At 43.8% G+C, this 25,699-nt stretch overlaps 4 protein-coding genes across 4 annotated transcripts; all 4 read right to left on the bottom strand.

Moving 5' to 3' along the window:
* Positions 1 to 277: 277 nt before the first annotated feature.
* LOC123191858 (probable plastid-lipid-associated protein 12, chloroplastic) lies at positions 278 to 6,355 on the bottom strand. Its single transcript, XM_044604431.1, has 12 exons — positions 6,312 to 6,355; positions 5,116 to 5,539; positions 4,941 to 4,994; positions 4,279 to 4,353; positions 4,021 to 4,140; positions 2,681 to 2,872; positions 2,413 to 2,496; positions 2,247 to 2,336; positions 1,489 to 1,548; positions 1,315 to 1,394; positions 635 to 745; positions 278 to 498 (listed from the first exon to the last, which is right to left on the bottom strand). The coding sequence occupies exons 1-12, from the start codon at positions 6,353 to 6,355 to the stop codon at positions 420 to 422; spliced, it is 1,413 nt and encodes a 470-aa protein (XP_044460366.1). The 3' UTR covers positions 278 to 419.
* A 321-nt stretch (positions 6,356 to 6,676) lies between these two features.
* Positions 6,677 to 10,533, bottom strand: LOC123185968 (uncharacterized). The gene is made up of 2 exons (XM_044597773.1): positions 9,837 to 10,533; positions 6,677 to 8,232 (listed from the first exon to the last, which is right to left on the bottom strand). Exons 1-2 carry the CDS (start codon positions 10,352 to 10,354, stop codon positions 8,163 to 8,165), a joined length of 588 nt encoding a protein of 195 aa, XP_044453708.1. The 5' UTR covers positions 10,355 to 10,533; the 3' UTR covers positions 6,677 to 8,162.
* Positions 10,534 to 11,585: 1,052 nt separating this feature from the next.
* On the bottom strand, positions 11,586 to 13,099 carry LOC123185967 (uncharacterized). The gene is made up of 3 exons (XM_044597772.1): positions 12,832 to 13,099; positions 12,271 to 12,768; positions 11,586 to 12,193 (listed from the first exon to the last, which is right to left on the bottom strand). Exons 1-3 carry the CDS (start codon positions 12,908 to 12,910, stop codon positions 11,649 to 11,651), a joined length of 1,122 nt encoding a protein of 373 aa, XP_044453707.1. The 5' UTR covers positions 12,911 to 13,099; the 3' UTR covers positions 11,586 to 11,648.
* A 3,227-nt stretch (positions 13,100 to 16,326) lies between these two features.
* LOC123190268 (villin-4) lies at positions 16,327 to 24,698 on the bottom strand. Its single transcript, XM_044602883.1, has 23 exons — positions 24,472 to 24,698; positions 24,069 to 24,173; positions 23,264 to 23,363; positions 22,868 to 22,936; positions 22,523 to 22,765; positions 22,272 to 22,449; positions 22,063 to 22,195; positions 21,756 to 21,918; positions 21,058 to 21,208; positions 20,866 to 20,966; positions 20,423 to 20,578; positions 20,110 to 20,178; positions 19,975 to 20,043; positions 19,754 to 19,891; positions 19,546 to 19,674; positions 18,974 to 19,121; positions 18,850 to 18,863; positions 18,621 to 18,761; positions 18,407 to 18,532; positions 18,151 to 18,216; positions 17,143 to 17,446; positions 16,894 to 17,045; positions 16,327 to 16,805 (listed from the first exon to the last, which is right to left on the bottom strand). The coding sequence occupies exons 2-23, from the start codon at positions 24,122 to 24,124 to the stop codon at positions 16,692 to 16,694; spliced, it is 2,820 nt and encodes a 939-aa protein (XP_044458818.1). The 5' UTR covers positions 24,125 to 24,173; positions 24,472 to 24,698; the 3' UTR covers positions 16,327 to 16,691.
* Positions 24,699 to 25,699: the final 1,001 nt, after the last annotated feature.

Raw genomic sequence — 25,699 nt, 5'->3', positions numbered from 1 at the left:
ATGAGGATATGGTTAGACATATTTTTTACCCTCGTGATGCTATACCTATAAGAGTCTTTGTGAGTGTATGCAAATGGTGGAATTCTTCATATTATTTTTGGAGGCTTTTTACCAAGGGGTAAAATGGGGAACTGGGGGGAGGTATTTTTGGTGGATGCGGATTGAGGAATGTCATAACAAGATTTATATATGGTGGAGGTCTTGGCATTCTTCAAACATCATGACTAGCAGAGAAAAAGATTCCTAGCTAAAAGCATAAATCCAGGGGAAATGATAATTAGGGAAAATAAAAAATGGGTGTATCACATAATGATTTGAGAAATCTCTTATATTACATTAAAATACAGTTATTTCATCAATATAAGTACTGTCTTATATACAACAATTTCTACAGCAATAAGCTCAAGCAATTTGGCCATTTATGTTTTATTTACAATGCGTAAATGAACAAGCTTGTGCTGGTTGAGGCTAGATATTCTTATCTTATTGTCAATGTACCTGAAAGGAAATTCATAGGTGTCAGGACAAGAATTAATTATCAAATATGTCGAGCCAACAATGACCACCAACAAATTGGTCAGTCCATAACTCTTATCTTTTAAGTCAAAAAAGGGAAATGGGAGTCGAGTCTTACAAGATCTCCATGACAAATTCTCCTCCGGTTTCTAAAGGAAACTGTACGCCACCAACTTGAGTAACGCCTTCATTCATGGACACGCTGAAGGTATTGTTGTTCCCAGTTTTGCTGCAAGTTCAACACAACATACTTAGCACAAAAATATAAGTGTACCTTTTGTAGTAGTGTTGAAGTGGAGGTGTATAAATCAGGATCACAAGGGAACTCCAAGAGAGGAACAGAAAAAAATCTGTGTGACCCGAATTTTGATACATGTCCATAATGGATAGTAACAGACTGCTGTATGAAGCTTGTGCGGCAACAGCGTATTGATGTATGAAAGTAGTCATGAAGTGAGTCAATGTCCCGATGGTTTAAACATCTATTAAGTCATTTGTATGTACCATTCTTATAGTCTTTACGCAGCACATGTAACATCACCTCTCCTGCATGTGACCATGTGTACAGAATATTGTACTGTACAGTCAATGCATGTTCGCATTTCCTTCTGGCATTAAGGAAATATATTACCGTTTTATTTGATTTTGTCAACATATTAGTTTTAAGAGTTGTACATCACATGTACTGACGGAATGGAGTAAAGATACTCACACTATATTTGCTTCATTATCGTTGACGATTGAAACGATCCGAGAGAGGAAATACACATAAACATATATGCAGTTCTTCAAACTTACCATATGTTGCCTCTTGCACTGAGGCTGACACCTGGAAAGGGGTTCACCAAATTCTTCAGTTGCCCATCTTCCTTTATGGTCTGAATGAATAGTTGATTCGCGTCAAGTACCAAGAAACACACGAGAGTATCATATCATCTTTTTCCTCGGCTTTTCTGAAGTTCTGTAGCTTACCTGGAAATCCTTGAGACCGGCAGATGCAACAGATGACCAGCTTCCACCTCCACTCTCACTCTGCACATACAACTAAATATATGAAAGGGAAAACACATCCTACAAGCAGTGGAAGTTACCCCTACCCCTCATATGCCATCTCTAAAGTATAGTATATATTCTCCTGTATCATTTTGAAAATACTTAATTACTTATGCGATTACATGGAAAATTGCACGGGAGTCAGATAGTTTTGAACCCATTTTCTTAAAACCTTCGTATTTTTACACAGAAAAGAGTTAGTCTCTGAACCATTAGATTGCATTCAGGACAGCCAAAAAAATTGTGAATAACAGGAGTCATGACTACCAAGTCAGTTGCATTCGTCAAACATAAATATGCATTAGCTCTCAGGCCCTTCAAAAAATACAGAAAAGCATCCACCTTCTTTGACTCTAGCGAGAATCATAACTTCAATCTCGGTCTGATACCCGTACAATTTTTTATGTTCTTTTATAAGGGTGGCTGGGAAGAACCCTAGTGTAAATAGATTTACACAGAAATCATAACAAACTGTACAATATGATTACTGGAAAAGAAGATAGAGAAAAATGATGTTACTCATAAGTGTCTGGGAGTGCTTTGTTATATTTTGATTTCCATAGTCAACTAATCAATCATAATAAAATCATGACCAACAAGAAATCAAGCTCTACAGAAAAGAAATGGCATGCATAGAAATCTCAAATCGCTGTTGTAATGCTTATGTAAAGGTTGACCTCTGAAGCCCATAACAGTTGCCATTCTCCCGCTAGGGTATTCATATCAACCACAACCCCTTTTCTGCTTGAAGTAAGATCATCTATAGCCTGGCCAACAAGCATATTGTACAAATGAATACCTCATGTTACTGCTATAACGGACGTCCAAGATATAATAACACACCTCTTTTACTCCGGTTCCTGCAGATATAGCTGACAACAACATTTGCCTTGGGTCTGCACTTTTCTGGAGAACAAATGTGGTTCCCTGCACTACATGTTGTTTTGGAAAGCTAATAAAATACAAGGAGGTCTGGAAAAACCGCATATTTTATGGAGAAGTGCTTTACATATACTCCACCATGGGTTCAACAAAACTGAGAGAATAATTATGCAATTCAAAACCCTAAATCCATGGCTGCAACGTTACATGCAGACAATGTATTACATACCTTGTTTCCCCTTGAAATGCGTATGTTCCCACTACGAGATAAGTATGTAGTGTCAAGCCAACCCTTTGCTTCATCCCCAAGAAGCCTGAATGGCACCGGATATGGAACCTTAAATGGCAAGAACTTGAAAGCGAATGCTGCTCGGTCAAAACGGAAGAGAATGCGCTTCCCATCGTTTATAGTCGCTTCTGCCTGATATTTTGTTTAACAAACCTCATTGCAAAATCATGTAGAACATCCTTAAAGCACTATAGATGTACCACTTAGCAGTAGCATAAGTAAGAGCATATATCCTCCTTGAATATAATCAACAGTTCCAGACTACTAGTTTAGGTATCCATATTTAAGGGAGCAGAAGCCATCTCTTCCCAACATTCTACATTTTTACTATGGCAATAGATCAATTAAACACTCAGTGAGTCTTCAACATTTCCAATAATAAAAAAATACATATTAATTCAGCAGTAATCTTCTATCCGCCAAGTCTTATGAAAGAACCACACTAAGAAAAATGAACGATATTTATGTGTTTGGCTCTACTACCGGCTTTGTAATGTACTAACGAGGACATGACCACCGTAGATAGAACCACTACTACCTCTACTTCCACTTGCTGGTCAAAAGAAGGTTCAAGCACAAGTTAAGACCAAGAATCTAAGTTCAAAAGAGGAATCAATGTCAAGACCAAGAAGAAAATGACGATCATGTCACTCAAGATGAAGACAGTGCATGAAGACAATGTGTTGCTTGGTGACTTATATTATAAAATGAAGCCTCTCCATGAAGGTAAAAAAGAATTCTTGGGCACAGAGTAATCCAGTTGTCAAAGTCTACTCCACCGAATCAATATCATGGTTTTCATCGAAAGATCAGGACACCCATAATGGTATCATGTATTATACAACGTGTTTCAGTATAGCGCTACCGTATCCCCTCCGGTCTATCCTAAAACACTGTTATTAGCAAAAAAATCAGATGATCAAGTGAATTTATATTTATTAATTTTGTTGTTTAGCTCCTGATAATATTGGTCCTCATATTAATTCCAGCGTTGTATTTACTCTGTGCAGGAAATACCCATGCACTTCCCTCTAGCATGACATTGAAGCTTACTTTACATATATTATTATATAATTCTTCTACAACCCGATGAGTTTCTATATAGAACCAGACTCTGGAAGACACAATTAGACACTGAGGGCAGCAATAAATGAAGCAGCAGAATTTGGGGCAAGACTATCACGAGCATATTTATGGTTGAATAGGAAACATCAAAATACACAAAGCTTCCCTATACATTTGAAGCTAAGGCGACATTGAGTTATCGACAGAGCAGTTACCTGTACTGCCAGTTCACCAACTGTTTCTGAAAACTTGACAACGTTGACCACCCTTGGATCATCTGTTCTAAGGTAAACTTCCTGAAAGACGCTGAAAGAGTCAACTCCAACGAATGTCCTCTGCATCAAATGTGAATTGAGAACAAATTTAGTCACTTTTACAGGTGTGAACAATCCAACAGCTGAATACGTAATGCATAGATAAAATGCAAAATGGAACATATAGTTGCTCACATGAGCATGCTAGTTTTATTCTACCTGAATGGGGGATGCCGTCCCTGGTCTTGTAGTGAATATGAGCTTCCAACTACCTTCAATTAAACTTGAAGAGGTCTGCATATAAACCATAAATGCTAAGCAGCAACCTTTGTTTTCTAATATATTTTTCTAGAAAATTTACAGCAGTCAAATACATGCATGCTAATGGAGGTATTCATTGTTTGTAGTTTCTCTAATAGTCACCTCGATAAATGCTAAGAACAATGTAATACTTCATTCACCATACTTCATCTTCGGTTATAGATGCATTTCAGTTCTTGACACACTGGATGAATGAATTTGTTTCCTTGGTAACCATGCTACAGTCAAAAGTGACAAGTAAACTTAAACGGAGGAAGAACATCTTCTGAACTGGTACAATTAATTAGTTAAACATGATTGGATCATTTGATTTTATTTTTTCTAGAATAATGAAAATTGTTGATGGCAATTCACTTCATGGCACAATATGCATATCTTCAGTTGTGCCCATTTAAAGATCAAAGTATTTCGAGACAAATATGCACATGCTGCCGACAAATGATGGTTATTTTTTGTCCTTTTTTGTAAAACACAAATATACACTTCCATGAGTTCATCAGGTAACTCAATACCTACCTTCAAGCACAAATCATACAGAAAAAAAGCACAAGGCCACCTACCGGATCGGGCACACCTTCCAGCGCCTCCAGAGTCTGCACTGCGCTTTCCACCTCCTGCACATGCGGATCACCACGCTTGCATCAGTAACACTAACATTTCAACAAGCACATGGCGCGCGGCTGCGCAGAACACGCGTGTGCTCAAGTCTCAAAGGCAAGTGGGCTGGCTCCTTGCCTGGAGCTGGCGCGGCGCGACTGCACGGCCACGGCCCTGTACGCCGACGAGGGCCTCCAGCAGCGCCTCCTCCGGCTCAGTGTACGACACCTCCCCGGCCGCCACCGCGAGCAGCGGGGCTCCGCGGCGCCAAAGGCGAGGCCGTCTCCGCGAGCGCCGCCCGTAGGAGGTGCTGGAGAGAGGGGGAGAGGGGGAAGAAGGCGGCGCGTAAGAAGGAGGGAGCTTGAGGAGGCCTGTAGGCGCTGCTAATGCGGCGGCCATGGCGCCCGGTAGAAGAAGAACGGGGGCGCGTCGTTTGTTTGTGGCTTGCGTTCGCGCCTCCCGGGTGTAGTGCGCCGGTGTTGGATGGGCAATCGATCTGCTGGACCAGCAGTTGGGCGCCACGTGGACGGGATGGCTGCCACGGCCGTTATTTACACGGACGCTGCTCTACCTTCTCCGTGTACATGCTCCCATCGGTACTCTCCACCGCTCAATTTTCATCCAACGCTTGTGTGAGTCCTTCAGTACATCACTTTTTCCTCCTTGAAAAGGACAACTCTTAACACTTAACTAAAAAGAAAACATGAAAAAAAAGCGAAATTTTCAAGCGTGGTGGAGAAGGGTTTTCGGGAAATTTTCATACGCAATGGAGAGATGAGTTTTGGCTTACTATGTTTGCACACAAACAGTCTCACATGCCGGTGATATAATAAGCCGACGACGTTGCTGCCTTCGATGAGCGACACAACGGAGGCAACATTGGTTTCTAGTGTGACATGCCGGACCAACCATACGTGTGAGGGAGGCGAACATAATATTTACTTCAGTTTTATTGGTTGGCTAACCATGCCATATTTTTGTCAGTTGAGTGTAATTAATGATAAGATGCAGCTCTCGGGCGATTGCTCGGATTGGATCGACACATCAACAACTATCGAAAATGTAACATGTGGTTTTCCACGTCCACATGATCGATAAAAATTCCAATTATGAAGGTGTTGCCTTTTCTACCCTCACCCCCTCTCGCCCTTAACTGTCGTCATCTTTGTCGTATACTCTTGAAACCACCTTACTCCTCTCCAAATCATCACCCTAATCATTGCTTGACTTCCTTCCCCACTAATGTTGACTATATCACGATGACGGTCATTGGTGTAGTTTGTACGACAACGTGCATCATAGAGATGGGCGGTGATTTTGTTCGGAAGTGATACCTAGAAGCCGAGTCCACTGCTTTCTTCACAACCTGGAAGGCCATAGGCGACAACAACCAACGTTTCATCTTGACCGTTGGATGTGATGTGACCACTGGCGGAGCTATTTCTATTGCTGCAGGGGCCATGCCCCCCCCCCCCCCGTCCATGAACTTTTTCTAAAGAAACTCTATTTTGGGTGGCACAAATTGTATTTCGTCATTTGCCCCCTCTGCTCTTCCTCGCTAGCTCCGCCACTGGACATGACCACGTCGTTCAAGATCCAAAGGGTAGAAGGGGATTCTAACATGCATGATCAATACCCTTACATGGCCCTCAGTTCACAATTGGAGAGCCTTTTCTGCATGGGGACCCGTCCAACACGAACGCAAAATGTTGGTGTGCAGTTCGCGGCTGATGGATCCACTCACTCATTTACATCTCAATGACAAAGAGTGGGAGATGATCACCCTCGATGGTATTGTGAGGAAGATCGTCGAAGAGGCGAAGTGTTGACGGTTGCAATTTCATGGAGGGTACCACTTTAGCTTCGAAATTGCTTTACGGATGACACTGGCCGCACGAACATGAAAGTGGAACGTTGCCATGTTGAGCATGCCGACGCTGGCTCAATCATGCAAGCGGAAGCTTCTTGACGAGGCGGCCGTCCAGACTTGCTCCATTGCCTTGGAAGACATGCGGGCGAGCCCCACCCACCTGGAATGCAGATATTATTGGAAACCGATAACTGCCACACGTGTGGTGGGAGCAACACCCGTCCATACACCGTGTGTGGTGTGAGCAGAAGACAGCCCGCACGTGCCATGTGTGGGCGAATATTAAAACCGCCCACACGTGTGGCAGGAGGAACACCCTACCACACACCCCTGTATCAACATACATGTTTCGGGATCGAACCCAGACCGAATGATTTCCTGTTGGCACAACATGACGCTGGCAACGAAAAAAGCACATGCAGCCCAGTTACCTATTGCTTCACTAAAACAAGCCAAAAAACAGCACCAGGAACATGTGTTTATAAAAATTAAAAACAATACAGTTGCCGTATAGTACATACATGCCAACAAAAACAATTTGACTTGTGTCAGAATTTTTTTGCCATGGCAACAAGTTTGCAAAGTGTACATGGAAAAGTATTGTACAAAATGATATATATACATATATATGTAATGCCATGGCGCAACAAGTTTGATAGAGTTGCTGTATACGAATGATTTCTATTAAAATTGCTGTTATTGATCTGGTTATGAAAAATATGGTCTAAAAGTATTGGAATTACCATGGTCTAAGCAGTAAACAATGCCAACGCAAAAACTGCATATTGATTATACCCAAGGAAAAAAATTGGTTGAAAATTGCCATGACATCTCTACTGCTATATGATGGCAAATTGTATGAATTTGACATGGAAAATATTGTTGTTTCCCAAGCTAAAAACTTGGCAAGTTTTGCAGCGGGGATGCATATCAACTTGCCATCACATAAAAATTCAAACAAATGCCATGTTTTCAAAAAACAAAACAAAAAAAATCATGGTCGTCATCATGGAGGACGACCTCCTGGTCGGCATCTTAGTCGACGTCTAGGCCGGGGGAGGAGTTACATTGCCATTGTCAAATGGAAAGTAGATTTTGCCGTGTTGCGAAAGGAAAAGAACATTGCCATGACCCTTAAACTACATTTGCCATGCTTGAACTTAATTTGCCATGGGGCAAATAAAATTGCGATGGTATCTATTTTTGAAACATGAGTAAATCTAATGTTGCCATGGTCCCGTTAAATTTGCCATGGTCCCTTCAAAGAAGAAAATTTGCCATGTTGCAAAAAAGGAAAGAAAATTTACCATGGTCCTTAAAATTGGAAATTGCCATGCTCCGAAAATTGCATTTGCCATGATACACACACTAAGTTTGCCATGGTCCTGTTCGAAAACAAAATTTGCAAGCTTGTAAAAGAAGGAAGAAAATCCGCCATGCTCCATAAACTACCGTTGCCATGAAAGATGCACTGAGATTGCCATGGTCCCATTGAAAACAGAAAATTTGCCATGTTGCAATAAAGAAAGAAAATTTGCCATGGTTCATATAATTAAAAATTTGCCATGCCTCGTAAACTACATTTGCCATGGTCCCATTCAAAAAGAAAATTTGCCGTATTGCAAATAAGGACGAAAAATTGCCACGCTCCACGAACTGCCATGAAAGAAAATTTGCCATGGTCCCGTTCAAAAAATAGAAAATTTGTATGAGGCATAGACTAAAAAATGCCATGATCCATAAACTATAAGTCCCATGATGCATTCACTAAATTTTCCATGGGCCCGTTCAAAAAGAAAAATGCCATGCTGCAAAAAAAAGAGAAGACATTTGCCATGGTCCATATAATAAAATTGCCATGGTCCATAAACTATATTTGCCACGATCTATTAAACTAAAATCTGTGGTCCAAACAAAAGTGATTTTTGGACATGTTGCAAACAAAAGAAATTGCCATGCTCCGTAAACTACAGTTGCCCATGCTCCATGAAAGTAAATTGCCATGGTCAAAAAATATGAAGCAATTTTTGCATGTTAAAAAGAAAGAGAAAATTGCCATGGCAAAAGCATGTTCAAATTTGCCATGGTATTTACCAAAACTTGCCATATTTTATGTGATTAAAATTGCCATGTATGAGAAAACAACACAAAAAATGATTAAATTTGCCATGGCAAAACTGCATATTCAGATTTGACATGGCAAAAACTGCCATACTTCACATTTGCCATGGCAAAATGCATATTCAAATTTGCCATGGCAGAAAAAATGAATATTTCAAATTTGCCATGGCAAAAAAATGCATATTTTAAATTTGCCATGGCAAATGTATGATCAAATTTGCCATGGCAAAAATGCATGTTCAAATTTGCCATGGTATTTTACCAATATTTGCCATCTTTTAGTATGATTAAATTGTTGTGTAGGTGAAACAATGCAAAAATGATCAAATTTGCCATGGAAAAAATGCATAATCAAAAAATGTAGTTGGATTTTTTTTCAAATTTACCATGGTTTCATAGAATAATTTGCCACGAATATGAAATGATAAGGAAAATGATGAAAAATTGCCATGGCAAATGTATGTTTAAAATTTGCCATGAATTTTTTTTATCAAAGCCATGGCAACTACTCGTAACATATTATGCCCATGGCAACAAATTTTTCATGGCAACTCCACTACATAACTTCGTGATCCCCTTGGCTTCCTCTCACATGATGAAGTTGCTATAGAAAAAAGCAAGGCTAGGAGGAAGCCAGGGGAATCTCTACTGACCAATGCACATCGTTCCATTCCCCCTATCATCTCCATGAGTTAGCTACTAGCACACATTAGTCAGCAACAACGCTACAGAACATAGACCAAAAAAGCAGTTAGCAGCAACAGTTAGCAAAATGCAGAGCGCCAAATTTTAGGGGTAGTGCGACACTAATGAAGCAGAGCATCCAGCGGCTAGCCCCCCGGGTGTATCTAGCAGGGGATGGACTCACCATGGAGGGCAGTGGCGCCGGCTGGAGGAGTGGGAGGAGGTTGCTCTGGGGTTGCGACGAGCAGTACCAAGAGCGCGGCGGTAGCACTGGCAGCTCGGGCTCACGGCAGGAGGCGATAGTCGTCGAGGGCACCGGCCTCTGCAGGGGGTGGAGCCGAGCCCAAATCGCCTGCGTAGCAGAAACGTCGTCGGACCGTGCAGCCCCAAGCGCGGCGGCCTTCTTGTCCTCGCCGGAATCGAACCCGCCACCAAAACTGCTCGCGGCACCATCCTTCTGCTGTGCGCATGCACACCTCCGCCGCCGCCGCCACGCACGGAGACGAAGGGAGAGCGCCGCCGCTGCGCACGGAGACGAAGGGAGAGCGCCGCCGCCGCACTCCTCCATGTCAGGCGGTCATGGGAGGCCGCAGCCGTCGAAGCAGGGCCCTCCGTCGATGCGGGGTGGGTGGAGGGGAGCTCCTCGGCGCAAGGCTTCCGCGGAGCAGCGGAGCTCCTCGTCGCGTAGCTGCACTCCTCCATGCCCGCCGCTGTTGACTCGGAGGCCGCCGTCGATGCGGGGGGAAGGCTCCGCCACAGCCGCTCTAGCGAGTGGAGTGGGGGTGGGGGCCTGAGGCGAGAGGATAAGGTGCGCTGGTCCTTCGGCAGATGCTTGAAGATTCAACATCTAAGCGTTCGGGCTGAATTGTGAACTGCCGCACGCGTTCGGGCGAGGAGTGTTTCGCCCACACAACACCGTTTGCTTACGTGGCTTTTGACCCCGATTGCAATTGCTATAAAATTCGTGCAGATGGATCGAACGGCATCGAATGCGTGTGGGTGGGTTTCTAAATGCCACACGTGTGAACGTTAACATTTCCGATATTATTTGTATGAGAAGTTTGTTTTCGATAATCGATTGGTTTCAAACCCGTGCTGGGACGTACACATATATGTCACGTACGCATGTGTGATCAAGCAAGTACCTGTGTAGGGACTATCGCTGGCTTTCGTATGTTGATGCAAACATATTACATTTAAATCATACGAGTGCGCATGTTTGATGTGTAAGAGCATCTCCAACAGAAGCGCTATATGAGCACCGCGTGGTATAAAAACTGTTTTAACGCGCGCGGATCCAGTTTGGAGTCTCCAGCAGCCGCACAAAAAGCGTGCGCGCTATAACTAATGCAGCGTGCGCATAAAAAAGGCATCGCGCGTAGCATATTTAATGCGCCCGGTCGCGCGCGCTGCAAACTCTGGGCTGCTGCAGATGGGACCGCTTGATTGGGATCGTTGGACTCGCGCGCACAGCATATTTTGCAGCGTTTGTTGGAGCAAACATCTTCTAGCGCTCTAAAAAAATCTATTTACGTGCTGTAAATCCGTTATTTGGGCGCCGCGCATTGGGCGGCTGTTAGAATGTGTTCGTGCTAACTAGACGGAGCGCGCGGCATGCATGCATGTGCATGTTGCCTATTGTTTCTTTTTTTTTTTTGGTGTTGGTCGATTATTTGAGCCGTCCGATTTAAATCCAAAGGCTCCTATGCATCTTCCAGCGTCCTCGCCTCGGCTACGGAGCTCCACGCGCGCCTCTGCCCTGCCCACTTCTTCTTCTCTGTGCAAAATTTTCAAGCAACTTACGCAGCCCATGCTGGGGAGTTTTGCGTCGTTGAAGTCTCCGTTCACGGAGACTGTTATATATTGTGTCACCCAGACACGCGACTAACGAGACACGTAAGGCCTCCAGCGCGGCGGTCAGACACAGGGCGCACCGAATGCCGGCCGGTACAAACGCAACGAACTCCGAAACTACTGCAAAAAAGATAGATATCCGCTACAAACGCAGCCGGCGGGCAGCGTGCACGCGCACCGGGACGAGGGAGACGTCGTCGACGACGGGCCCGCACAGCGTGGCGTCGGACTTCATGAGGTGGCTGGAGCTCTGGAACACCACGCGCGTCTCGTTGGCGACGGCCGTGAACTCGAGCGCCGCGGGCGTGGAGCCGCCCGTGCCGAGGGACTCATAGGGCACCCTCAGGGTCCCCCGCCCCGCGTACGCCTCCACCACCAGGGACCCGCTGCAGCCGTTGGCGGCGTCCCCCACGGCGAAGGAGAGCCTGTACGTCCGCCCCGGCACGGTGCGCACCTCCTGCACCAGCGCGCTCTCCCGGCCGGCCACCAGCTCCACGGCGCGCGCGCCCCGCGGCACCGCGTGGTGCGGCGCGTCCACGTACTTGACCACCTTGGTGTCCGACATGACAGTCCAGCCCGACAGCGGCGAGTGCACGTCCTCCGTGATCGGCGGCACCAGCACGCCCCACCGGGTGCCGGGGAAGATGTACGGCCCCTGCTCGAAGTCCCCGTTCCTCAGCATGTTACCTGTCGATCGAGATAGCTAGTTAGATTTCCAAACTGATCATGGTGACATGCTGGGAATTATATATGGTACGACGAACCCTTGGTGTGGTGGGGGGCGTAGAGGGTCTTGATGGCGACGGCGATCAGGAGGGGGCCGCACGCCGGGTCCTCCTCGACGCCGGTGTTGTGGATGGTCAGCCACCCGGTGCCGTGCCTGGCCTTGAAGGCCCAGGAGTAGGTGTCCCAGCCGGTGCTGGTGTACACGGTCTGGATCGGGAGCAGGCCGAACTCGGGGTCGACCGACACGTTGAGCTTCTCGGCCTGGGCGCACGACCGCGCGGCCATGAAGGAGACGGAATAGAACATGTGGCGGCTGACGTTGAGCTGCTGCCGGATGGTGGCGTCGTTGCCCAGCCGCACGGCCGACGCGCCGGGCGGCAACGGCAGGATCATGTCCTCCTCCCTGTGCCCGGGCGCGATGTACTCCACGAACCCGGAGATCTCCCAGCGCGGTATGGCGTGGCGCGCGGTCACCACCGTGCCGTTCATCTCCGACCTGTCCGGCCCCTGCGCGAAGTCCCCGTTGGGCAACAGCCCTGCACGCGACAAGATGGTCAGAAACTGAAATTCGTGGGATGAAGTTTCCGAGTTCTTCTTACCGTCGGTGACGGCGGAGATGGCTCGGACGGCCACGGCGACGAGCACAAAGAACGCCATCGAGCGCGCGCTCCTCGCCATGATCTCTACTACTGGGGTGGAGGAGGAAATGGAGGAAAGCGGAGCTGCCGCTGTGGCTTTATAAGCAGTCCCGCGCGCCGCTGACCGAGGAGGCGTAGCCGTTGTGCAAGGCCACCGGCCGGGGGCGGCGCCGCGGGAGGGCACGAGCCGGAAGGGACAACGGGCATCTCTCGGTTCTGCAGTTGGCCGGCCCTGCGGGTGGTTCACGTGGCGCTCCGTTTCGTCCGATGCGTGCGAAGGTTCCGCCTCCAGTTTCTGTGTGCGCTCCGTCTCGTGCCTCGGGCGCCGTAGCGACGGCCTCGGCCTGCGCCGTGGCTAGTGGCCACCGACGCGCAATCTGGGCCAGCCAGGGCGTCGGCGCCGTGGCTCCCGCCGGTTGCCCCGGTTAGCGTCGCACAATGCAGCCACGATGAAGGTATTTGTTCGTCCGATGTGTCGATTCCCTCGGCTGCCGTTCCCACCGACCATTTTCCCTCTTGTTTTTTGCCTTGTCCAAGATTATTTCCAAATAGGATCAATTTTTTTACCAACTCGCTTCACCGGAAAGTCTCCTCATCTCCTATGTACTGTACGTACTATATTAAACTTAAGCATATTTGGAGGTCAAAACCGGCCCACGGCTTGTGTTCTTCCGTATTAGTTTGGTTTCTGTTTGTTTGTTTTTGCTTGTGGCCTTGTAGTGTAAGGTACGTCTGAATATCACTTACCTCCGTTTGAAACCCATGCTTTGGTAATTGTAATCCTATAGTGTTTATAAACCTCGCAGCGGAGAGGTCGAAGGTGGTGGTAGGTAGGGAAGACCTGGATCTAGGGCTTTTCGAAAGAGTCTCCCCTTTGGGATACCAACTGAGGGGTTATATGGAGAGGCCCATCATAGATGGACCGACCTACTTTCCTAGCAGCCGACCTCCACTCCGCGCCCCAGCTCCAACTCTTGGGCTTGGCTTGATCTTCTATACAAATCTCGGTTTCCTATATCCATACTTCTATACTGTCACTACTCGTTGCATCCGAAAACACGATAGTCCAACTCAGTCACATCTATCGGATCGATATCTCTATATCCATGACCCTTCAAACATGATCATCAGCTGATAGACATGCTACACTTTGGATATGTGCCCCCCCCCCTCCCCATATCATCCACAACCAGGGACATTAGAATAATGTCATGGTACAATATATAGTTTCACGAACTAATCACGTATTCCATGTCTAAGATGGTATTCAAGGGCTAGTGTTTAATATCTCATGAATACAAGGAACTTGACCATAACATGGTTGCCTCTACGCTAAGGCACATTGAACTTGATCATCACATGATTGCCTCTAAGCTAGGGCACATTCCTAAGCGGTTGTTCTCGATCGTTGGCGTAGTTTGTTTATTCTTTCATGAACAAACATGTCTTTCACATTGCTTGGTTCTAGAAGTAGTTGATGTAGCTTAATACATTGTACTTGCCTTGTAATAGCACTTGCCATCTCAACTCGTATGAACCGCATAAAGTTTGTTTTGTTAGTTTGATCAAGATTTACACTTTTACCCTCTTACATTGCTTGACACCGTCATGCCAGTTTGAATATCTTTCATGCAGGCTAAGCTAGTCATACAAATAAGAGGCCTAAGGCAATAAGTACTCTCTCTAATCCTTTTTTTTTGTTCGCGCATAGGAGACACGCATACCAAGACAAGCTCCACTGCATGCTTTGTGGACAAAATTGCCCTCGCACACATGCACGGGATGAGCTAGCGCTATCTCAAATTCTTCGACGGGCTGGCGGTCTTCCCACAAGAGGTTATCTTCCATGAAGATGAGCTTGGAAGGAGAAGAGATCGATGTAGTAGAAGGCAAAGATATAGGAGGAGGAGGAGGAGGAGGAGGTGTGCGTGCTGATTGGCGTAGCGTACGTGGAAGAAAGGAGGCGAGCGAACTGGCGTAATCAATGCGATGGAAGGGAAGGGGCATTCTTGGAAAGAATAGGCAAAAGATCTAACCATGCAGACCATTGCGGATTTTTTTGGGGTAAATTATGCACAGACTAAAAGGTATCAGAGGGAGTACTTGCATAGGCCTCTCATTTGTAAGACCATAGCTCTTGTGCAATGCAACAATAAGCGGACCCTAGAAATTTTACATTACAAAACACGCTGAACTCAAATTTTACATTGCGTAGATCGAGTCGAATCCATCTCGCTCGCTTTTTAAAATTATGGGTTGAGCTAAACCCAATCCAGCTCACTCAAATCGACTTGTTGGCAAAAACGTTGGAAAACCAAGTTGCCTCAAGTGGAGTTTGGCAACGGATTGTATGCCTGCGAGGCCTCGCCCATAACTCCACACTCCTCGTGCCACTACATAAATTTCAAGTGTCACAACTCTGTCCATTTATATAGTCACCACAAAATGTAGAGATGACACTGTGCACCTAAAGCAAGAGGTGTGGCTTATGGACATGGCGTATCGAGCCCGCCCATGGAAGACTCCTCACCCATGGTATTTGAGCAATTGGACAGAAAATAGAGGGCAATTATGAGGCTACAATATCGGCAGCACACATCTTCAAAATAGACCTTTTATTTCATCAAAAGCAACCTGTGGAACGCATCTCACTATCCCATCAATAAACGTATTATTTTGTATGTCCAAACAAAAAAGTCATAAAATTTGAACCGAATGTCCAATTTCAAATCCATTTTGATCATCTTTGAAACAACACCAATGTCGAATATGTTTTCAAAGTTTGAAATATTCACTTTTTTGCAACTTGATTGACAAATATGAAATTTTCTAAAACCACACATTTCTTCGTGGAGTTTCAATTTGTGTTTCACTAAGTTTCAGGATTGCTTGATGATTTCTCGGCTTCATATGGGTTTCACTGTGGTAAAATTGTGGTTTGAGTTTTACCGAGTTTCTGTCAAGCCTCATTTTAGACTTTGAAACTTATTTGAAATCTCACTAGTTGTGGGAAACATCATTGAAATGACGACGACGAGGAGAAAGCACAATGAATAGTTGAATCCCTCGCTTAATCCTTTTTTTTAACCTCGGCTAAATTCCAGTTAAGCATCAATAAGAGGGGACATACAATGAATAACCGAATCCTAAATTAAGACTCAAGTAATCTTTGTTAACCTTATAAAATATATATATTTGAAAGCCACAGTTAAATTGAAATGTTGTGCATGAGCAACTTGAAACAAAGGAACAACAATGAAAGCGGAAATCGGAGCACAGATTGGCTTTGATGAATACATAGTTACTTCTACAAAGTGTGCGTCTTGTCCATCGTTTCGGAGCACAGATTGGCTTTGATGATACATAGTTACTTCTACAAAGTGTGCGTCTTGTCCATCGTTTTCCAATCCAACGGCCCAAAAACCACAGATGGAGCAGGAGTTAACCATAGATGGATTTAATGTCAGCTACCCACGCAATAAGGCTTTATTGATGCAATAAACAAAACGAATTTGGCGACTGAGCAGGTTCGACAGTCTGCTGTACATATATGTTTAGGCACCAGGCTACAACTCATTTTCAACCCTGTTTATCTCTGCTGCCCGGCAGGCACACAAACGACCAACCTTATAAAAAAATAAAAAGAATACAAAAACGCTGAGCCCCACAACAGAAAGAACCTGCCTGAGCTCTGATTCAGTAGAGAAAAACACCCCTCAAAGACCTATATTTACTGGAAGAAGAAGCAGAGCCTAGGAAAACAATTGACTCGAGCTAGGCGAAGAGAAGAACCCCGCAAAATTGGTCGGCATTCGACGGGGCTAAAAGAGCTGCACTGCAGATTTCAGCTTGTTCTGCTTCCACTTGGGGAGCTTGTAGAACGCTGTCCTTTTCATGCCCAACTTCTCGCGGAACTCGGCCGTCGATAAGTAGATCTGCATTCGGTTTACAGAAGCAGCAGCACATGTCAGGTAGCAGTACACGAGGGGGTAGGGAGTGGAAGAGGAACAGTTCATCAGTCACCTCTCGCTGGGTGATGTCGATGTCGAGCGCAGGATCCTCGGATGTGGTTACCAGGCGTTCGTACGGGAAGACTGTACGCCCCTCGTCATCCTCTGGCTCGTCGTCGCCTGCGCCATCTTCCTCCTGTATTGCCTTCCCTGCCTCTTGGCTCGCTTAATTTTGCAAAGGTCCAGAAAGGAGATATGTAAGGCAACAGAAGTGCTATCACAATTGGCATCACAAAGTCTAAGCAGTTGTATTGCACAATACCTTTTACTGACTTCGGTATTGTTCTTTTCAAGGGACCCTCCAAAGAACTGGTGAGCTCACTGATAGCTGCCTCTTTCGACGTATCAGGTCCGGTTGATTTAGGGAAAAGCTTTTTAACAGCAGGGGGAGGGGTGGAAAGATTCCTGGTACTAGGTTTCTCAAAGGCAGAAGTTAATGCTGCAAAGGCCGGAGATCTGCCTCGAACGCGGTGGCACTCCGGGCTGGTGGACATGCTTCTTGAGCGCTGAGCTTTATCTTGTGCTGCACCTCTTCCTGAAACTGCTGGTGTTCGGCGTTTTGGTTTCTGACAACACAGAGTAGAGATGTTTTGCAGAGGGTCATTAAAGCAATTTATCAGTAAAACAAAATAATACCAAGATGCATACTACTTAAGATTGTAGTTGAAAGATATTAGTGCCACTATACATGACCAAAAGTAAAACTGTATTGATCAGTTCCAAATTATGTAATCAAACAAGAAAAAAACAGCTATTCCACTACAGGACTACTGTTACCCAGTTCGTACTCCTTATTTCAAAATAAAGTAAAATAATAAACTCGTCACCAGGCACTAGCCACCTGTGGTACTTTTATTTAGAACAAACAGCCGAGGACCACAGGGAGGCCAGGCATCGACCCTGGGTGGGCTGAGCGAGGACAGACATCCAACTAAGTGATACTCAATTATCTCCTTATTTCAAACTAATGTGCAGCATTGTGTTTAGGCTCATTCATGTAGATGACAAAATGGCTCTACAAATGCTGAACAATGGGCTCATTCATAGGACTGTCGACTGTACGAGAGGTAATGATCATTAGTCAGTAGTCACATGCATATATGCACACTTCAGCACCAATATCCGCAAACGCAAGAGTATATCACAAAACATGGGAAGACTCAGCCAGCCACTAACAAAGCAAAGAAATGACAGAATGGAAGTATCGTTTACAAGCCATGGAACCTAAGATTTCCACCGAGGACTGCAAGATGATTAGATTAAGACTTACATCAAGCAATTTAGTTGCTCCACCCTTTAAAATGGCAAGCTTCCTTTGGTATGAACTGCCATGCATCTGCAACAAAAATAAGAGTTAGTGAGATGCATTTTATTCTAGAACTAAATAAGGATTAAGGGATAATTAGGTGCTTGTGCAATCATAAATAAACAGAAACTGCAATTAATTTCACAACAAGCGCATGCAATTTATATACCAACTAACAACCAATGCCTCACCAAAAAAGCAAAAAAGAAGAAAAACGTACCAAAGATTTTGCAGAGTCCCAGGTGAAGAACCTAGTAAAAAATTGAGGCTCACTTCCTTCCGAGACAGTGAAAATCGTTGTTTCCCGGGAGAGATTTTCCCTAAGGAAATCGCGCACGAGAAATTTCTGGCACAGTTGCAATGAAAAAAAAGATAGTAAGAGAGCAAATAGGAAATGTAAGTTCTAATTAGACTACGCAAGATTTTGTTATTACCTCTCCAATATCCATAGCTTGTGTTTTCACTTTAGCATCAACCTCCTGACCGAACCAAACAAATATGTACGAGTGACAATCTAGAACAAAAACATCCTCTGCTATCAGATCATCCTGAGTAAAGTGATATACTTCTTTGACCTGTTCAAGTAGAATTTGAAAGAAATTGGCATTAGACATGCGACGGGCATTCTCAGGTAGAAAACCTTCACGTTGTTGTTTTGCTTACCCTCAAGTTGCCATCTTGAACCCCCCAACAGCAATATTGTTGGCACCGGAAGAACAGAAGTGTCAGTACATGTTGGAATGCAAACTCCACTGAGTAGGACATCATACAATGACTTTGTGAATACCTTTGGGTAAGATGCATGAAAAAAGACGAGGGTCACTTTCCTGCTCTGTTTCTATTTTCTTGTTTGAATACTTCACTTTACCACCCAGTAATTCCCAGAATTTATCAGTTTCTCTGCCCTCCTTCTGTGATCTGGATGGCAGATCTGACTGTATAACCAAAAGGGGAAGCACAAATTAAAAGATAAACAAATGGATAGCCAAACCGAAGTCAAAGCTATTTCAGAGCATAATCAAATAACACAATTCAAATCAAACCAACCAAGATAGCAAGGAGGGCGGTGACAATGGTGATAACCAAACAATACGATTCAAAACATCAGATAACCACAGATAATTATTAGAATTATATATATCATGATTAAAATGAGTAGACGCCATTTACTCTTGTGGGCACTTCTTTTTTTCCTTTTTCATGGCAATTGGAGAACATATACTAATAATGTAAACAAGAGCTCATTTTATGCCATCTATTGTTCCTTCAAGACTAATGAGCTCAGATACTGAATTTGCAACTGATACAGAGGAAAGTTGCATAAATACAAAAAAAATGCCTAGGAAAGATTGTTCACACCTTAATTGCATCTAGCTGTCTCTCAATTAACTCCTGATCCAGTGAGGTAGTCAGGTTCCCAATCCATGTGAACACACTGTTTCCATCATGTAGAACGTAACAATATGACGAATTTAAGGATGAAGACACCTAGTGAAAGGATGGTAGAGATAAAGCAAATGATATGAAGATATGATCTTAATCACAAAAAAAAAGATTATGAACTTACTGCATCTACTTGAATTGCTTGCATGTTTTCTGGTCCTGAGCCTTGAATCCGGAATAGCGCTAGTCCAGCTTCAGAGTAACTATCATCATCCAGACCATTTTCAGCAATGAATTTCTTGTATCCAGAGCTAAGACCACCCTACATCGGAAATTAGTGAGATAATAGATGTTACATTCAACTCGAATTATCTATCTAACAACTTCAGTCTGTCAGAAGCAAACCTTAAACACTTGGAGACTCTGAAATATGACAAAGAACTGAATTGGTTCTTTCCCTTCATAAAGGCGAGCCTGCACAGAAGAATAAATTAGAGAGTGGAAACAAGATTCACATATGAAAAACTAATGGGTTACTACCATGGTAGCCTGGAATTTTGCAGCCTGAACCATCTTGCTAGCCAGTGAAATTGCTGCAACCCTCTCCTCCTGAAAGCAATTAAGATCATTTGAATGCACAAATCCGCATTTAAAATAGGCAAATACACAACTATTTGTCCAAAAATCTGTTGTCTTATCAACAGAGAACAGGAAACGACTAGCAGCTTAAGACTGCTAATCTTCAGTTATTTTGGCTAACAAATTCAGAACAGATACCAATTACTGATTACCACCCATGTGTCATATCAATTCCAAACTCATATCTCGACTTGGTTTTGTGTATGGGTAGTACCTCAACACTCTTATTCCCAAACCATGTTCCAATAAGACATTCCTCTTTGTCCTCTCCAGTATATGTGTATTGAAAAATGTAGCAATCTCCAGTGTAAAATTTTGATTGTTCGGATGATGCCAGAAGAGTCTTGGCATTTCCATTTACACGCCAGACCTGATGTCAAGATGTAGAATACAAAACCACCATCAAACATGGACCAAGATAAAATGGGTGAATGCTGTTATGCAAAGAAAATTTTGTTGGAGGGTGAGCACGAAAGGTAAACGAGTGCAGATCAATGGCATGGCTGGGTTTAGGGATTTACAAGATGACTAATTTGTATGTGGACTATTCAAAGAGACCTAGCAGACTAGCACCTTAAAACATGTATGCACAAGACAGATAACCACTGATCACTACTCATACAATACAAATTTATAGGAAGTCATCAAAAAGAATACCTGTAAATGACCAGTGCAATCAATATAAGACTCAGGTTCTTCTGTTACAGGTGCACTTTTCATCAAGCCCTTGACATCTAATCCTTGACTTTTGAGGAGAGCTGTATAAAGAAAATACTAGATAAATATGTGTGATTTAATGAATCTTTTGGCAATCCGTAATACCAAAACTGATAATTTATGGACAGTAACCTGCAACTTTGCCTCTTCCGTCCTCAGACGACAATTTCAAATCAGGAGTTGGTGGCCACTCATTAAATTTTGACTTGAACGTTACTGTTTCGTATCCCTCAATCATTTTCATAACATGTGATTTTGTTCGGCTATCACCAGTGAGCAATTTCTGTACAAAAGTAAAGCATACTGAGCACGCAGCTACATCAAATATAAAACATGAGCATACTTTGATTGTAGGATTAGAAAGATATTTCCAGAGAATGCTATATGATATTTCTCCAAGGTGGTACTTTTTCTTAAGTCAGTTGAATATATAATGTATTGTTGTCGTTCTGAGACGGAAATAAGTAAACCGTCAAAAAGAACATGTATTAATGCATCCAAGTTGCTCCAGAACATTATCATACTTCTCTACAAAACTATAGTTGACTGTTGAGAATCAACAGGACATATTATAGTATCAGCTAGCAAGTGAGAACATTCATATTAAAAAAAATGACAAGCGCTCTCAAGGCGACATGCACCCAAACAGTTCCCAGAACTCAACTGAGGTTGGTGAGGAGGTTAAGCAGCCTCTCCCTACAACCGGGTCACTGTCATATTCCCACTTAGTGAAAATTTTACAATCTGGTCATCAGAGCCTTCAGGCTTTATAATACTTTTGCATAGATGTAATTAATATGTAGTAGAATCAATCTAGGCATACAAATTACCTCGGCAGCTTCACTTGCACCTTTCCTCTGTTGCAAAGAAGTAGTTCTGCCCATCCAAACATACATTTGAGCACCACAATCTAACAAGTAGCATTTGTTTGTCTCAAGCAAATCATGCGTCAACGATTCAAAACCAATAGGCTCCAGCTGTCCTTGATTAAAACTGAGAAGTCACAAAAATAGCTACTCAATTGGATATTCAAGAGTTAATATATCTCACAGTCATGGATGAAATCATGTGGATATCAAATTACTCTATTGGCTACTGATGATGTTGTGCTATGGGTATTTAGTGGTAATCAATTACCATAGCAATTTGACTGCAGCTTCTGTTTCTTCCCCAGTCTCCTCTGAAGCTGTCTTCCTCGGAAGAGGAGCAAAGCCACCAAACAAAGCCCAAAATTCACCAGCTTCGGCATCAGCCATCAACTTTCCATCCTCTACAGAGGACTCTCACTTGTCAGATCTTGTAAACGTGATTTGAAATACTCGAGGCACATTATGAGAGTTGCTTACCAACAGCTGCGACTTCACACTTCCCCTCATGGAAAGTATCTTTGATATACTGCACAACTTCGAGAGCTTTTCCTCTCTCTTGAATACATGAGTTGGAGCCATTGAACTGGAATATTTTGGACTTGGTATCCAAAATAAATATGTCGTCGTGGTTGAGGGAAGATCGAGCAAAAGGAACCTGGTTCGTGAAGTAGCCAGCACAATCAAGAAATGAACTAAACTTAAATTGAACAGGACATTAGAAAGCTTACCTCCTTAACATGAACAACATGCTTTCCTCTGCACACATATAACCTGGTAACGTGCTCCTGCTCATTGACTTCTACATGATTGAACCCAGAAGCTACCCCTCCTGGCTGTGGCATGATACATGGTCTAAAATATGAGAGCAACTTTTCAGTTTCATTGCCTTGCGATTCCCGGTACTGGACAGCACGCCCTCCAAGTGCAGCGTCAAGCTCCACAGTTAAAATTGCAGCAGTTCCTGCTTCATCCTTCAAGGACAAATATTCAGCATGTTAGTTGTCGCAAAGCCTGGGAAACAGGTCGGAATAGCTAAATCAAGTGGTGCATTGCCAAATGATTTGAGAATATACCTGACTAGTATCTTTACCAAGCCAATAATGGATATCATGGCGGAAGGAACCGTTTTTCAAGGCTGTTGTCTGTAGGGAGACAAAAGAACATGAGGGCGGGATCTTTTGGTGCCGTAAGCAATAACATAAGGAGCTGAACTCGAGCCATACACAATCCGAACATCAAGATAAAATAAGTGTATTGGCATAAACAACCTAGCTTGTTATGGATATGAATAATGCGATGCACCAAAATGATTAAACATTGTACTGATATAGTGACGAGAAAGCTAATATTATATTTTGACCTAAGTTTTTTTATTTTCAAAATAAAAAATTCTTCTACTTCTACAATTATGCACCAACAATGTTCCAAACAAAAAATGCCTGCATAACAAGGCATAAATATGCCCATACCTTTAAGATGATATATGAATCACCCATGTAAAATTTTCCATGTGAAGATGTCGGTACAGGAACTGGCTTGAAATTTTCAATACGCCATATCTCCAAACCGCTGTATTGTAATTAAGGAGCACTATGGGCGTATATGACACTCCTATGAACAGTACTTATGGGGATCAATGAAGAAAAGGAACTTCGAAAGGAAAAAAATTGCATTCTTTATCAGCATTTACTATTGTTTGCCTGATCTTTGCTTTAGACTCATCATCCTTACTGTTTTGTTTACTCACCGTTCCAATATAGTGTATCTAGCCATTTTTCTACTTCTTGTCCATAATGCAGAAAAGCTTGAGCGTCTTTGTATAAAGAAGAACGCAACACTGTGACCATTATACAAATTACAAAAGGCCCTTACTTCTACCACTAAACAATGAGCATTGACGACATGATAGGTCTTCTAGTTCATGCTTGCTAATAACTGAACTGTGTTAGCGCAGCATTTTAACCATGAAAGAACTACTAGTATGACTTGGAATGGGGAGGGGGTATGACTTGTGGCAATTGAATGAAGAAATTTAAATAAGCATTACTTGTTGTCTACATCCTTAATACTATTCAGAATAGAAATTCAACAAAGTTTACTGTTAGAAACAGTTCTATCCCATCGATATAATAGACCTAGATGATTTCTGCTTCTTCTGCCGAGGAAAATCGTCCTGACCAGGCCCGGCCTATAATCTCAAGAAAAAAAAGCTAGAAATAGCGATGATTAAAGTGCTTTAGCAAAACTGATGATTAAAAGCCATGAAAAGGATACTCCTTCTGTCCAGCCCCGCGGAAAGCCGGATCCAAATTCTTCATAGAAATAGACATGATGGATGTTGCCGAAGAACCCTCGAATCAGAGGGGCGCTGGCGTTACGCTGCAAAGAGGTAACAGGAAAATGATCACCCATTATATATTATTAACAGAACCAATAATTCGCCGCCAAAATCCGCGACACTGCAAGCGCCCCCGAATTCAGCAATCCACCCAATCCCAACACCCCGATATAAAAAAGGTTGTGCCCATAATCCCCCAAATCGCCACGACGATCGGCGAAAAGAAACCGTGCGTGCAATCGGGCCATGTTTCGGTCCCGAAATCCGCAAGAAAGCCCGCATTGATTCGGAGAGGAGGGAAGAAACAGAGAATACGGATGGATTCAGAGAGTCGCTCACCTGAGGCCGCCCGTGCTGGCCTTGTCGACGGGGTTGGGGAATTTTGGGGGGTGGAGAGAGAGGGAAGCAGCATCCGTGGGGAGAAGGAGAGGGGCCGAAGTAAATGGCCATCCGCCGAGATCGGGTCCGGAGAGGGAAGAGGTAAACTGTGGAAGCTCAGCTTTTTTTCCAGTCCGTTCGTTCGTTGGCCTCGAACCCCTTTTGCTCGTCTCGTCCTCATCTCGGCGATTTGCGGTCCACGACCATCAGATTTGAGCTGGCGGCTATAGCCTATCTGTGTCACTCCACTTGTCCTTTTTCAAAAAGGCTCCCTCCCTTTTAAAATATATTTTTTCTATAAATACACAAAGTTTGCGTATCCTTTCATTTATAGAAGAACGGAATAGCGAGTACAGTACATAGGGTAATGCCCCTGAGCCCCGAGGAGACTGAAGACAGCTCTAGTACCAAGAGTCTATCTCTCGCTTTTCATCGATACTAGGTCAAAGTATTAAAAAATGTTAGAAGAGATTGAAGTGATTCATTCCGGTGTTAGAACACAGCCGCCGCCTCCCAACCCTAGGGGTCGCCACAGGTTCCGCCGCCGCCTCGGTCCCCCTCCTCTTCCCCGTCCGGCAGCCGGGATCCGTCCATCTCTTTTTTTGCGTAGGTTTTGCTTCTCCAGCAACATCGACGAGACGACGACGGCAATGGCGTGTTGGAACAAGGTCTCTTCGGTCTCTGCCTACTTCTACGATGTCCGATCCGACGTTGAAGAAGGGCCTGTGAGAGTTTGTGTCCCAAAATCCGTTGGTTCACTTCAGATCTTGGCAGTTTGTTTTTCTTTCAAGAAGAGCTTTTGGTTATCTATTGGTGTGGCAACTTCAAGATCTTCTTCGGTGTTCTTCTATGACTTGGTCTGATTTCTCTAACCCTCTGGATTGGTGGTGATGGATTGCAAGCTTGTTTTTACGTGGCGTGATTCTCCGGCCGATGTTGCTTCATCGATTTTTAGATCTCATCTCAAAGAACGAGTGACTATTGTAGTCTTCAAAGCCTGGTATGGCCAGGGCGTTTGCAAGTGTCGTTTTTCTTTGTTGTTGGTTCAGTGCAATTTTCAATCTTTGGCGGGTAGCGTAAAATCAAATGAAGAAAAAGACTAGTATACTTTTTAATGTAATTTTATTATTTGTTAATTGTTATACGTCTAGTTATTCATCCATTATATTGGCCTTTGTTTTCCTTGATA

The sequence above is a fragment of the Triticum aestivum genome, chromosome 2A (genome assembly GCF_018294505.1).
Source record: "Triticum aestivum cultivar Chinese Spring chromosome 2A, IWGSC CS RefSeq v2.1, whole genome shotgun sequence".
Taxonomy (NCBI): domain Eukaryota; kingdom Viridiplantae; phylum Streptophyta; class Magnoliopsida; order Poales; family Poaceae; genus Triticum; species Triticum aestivum.
Note: the sequence above shows the minus strand (reverse complement) of the source record. Positions and strands in the feature narration are given on the sequence as shown.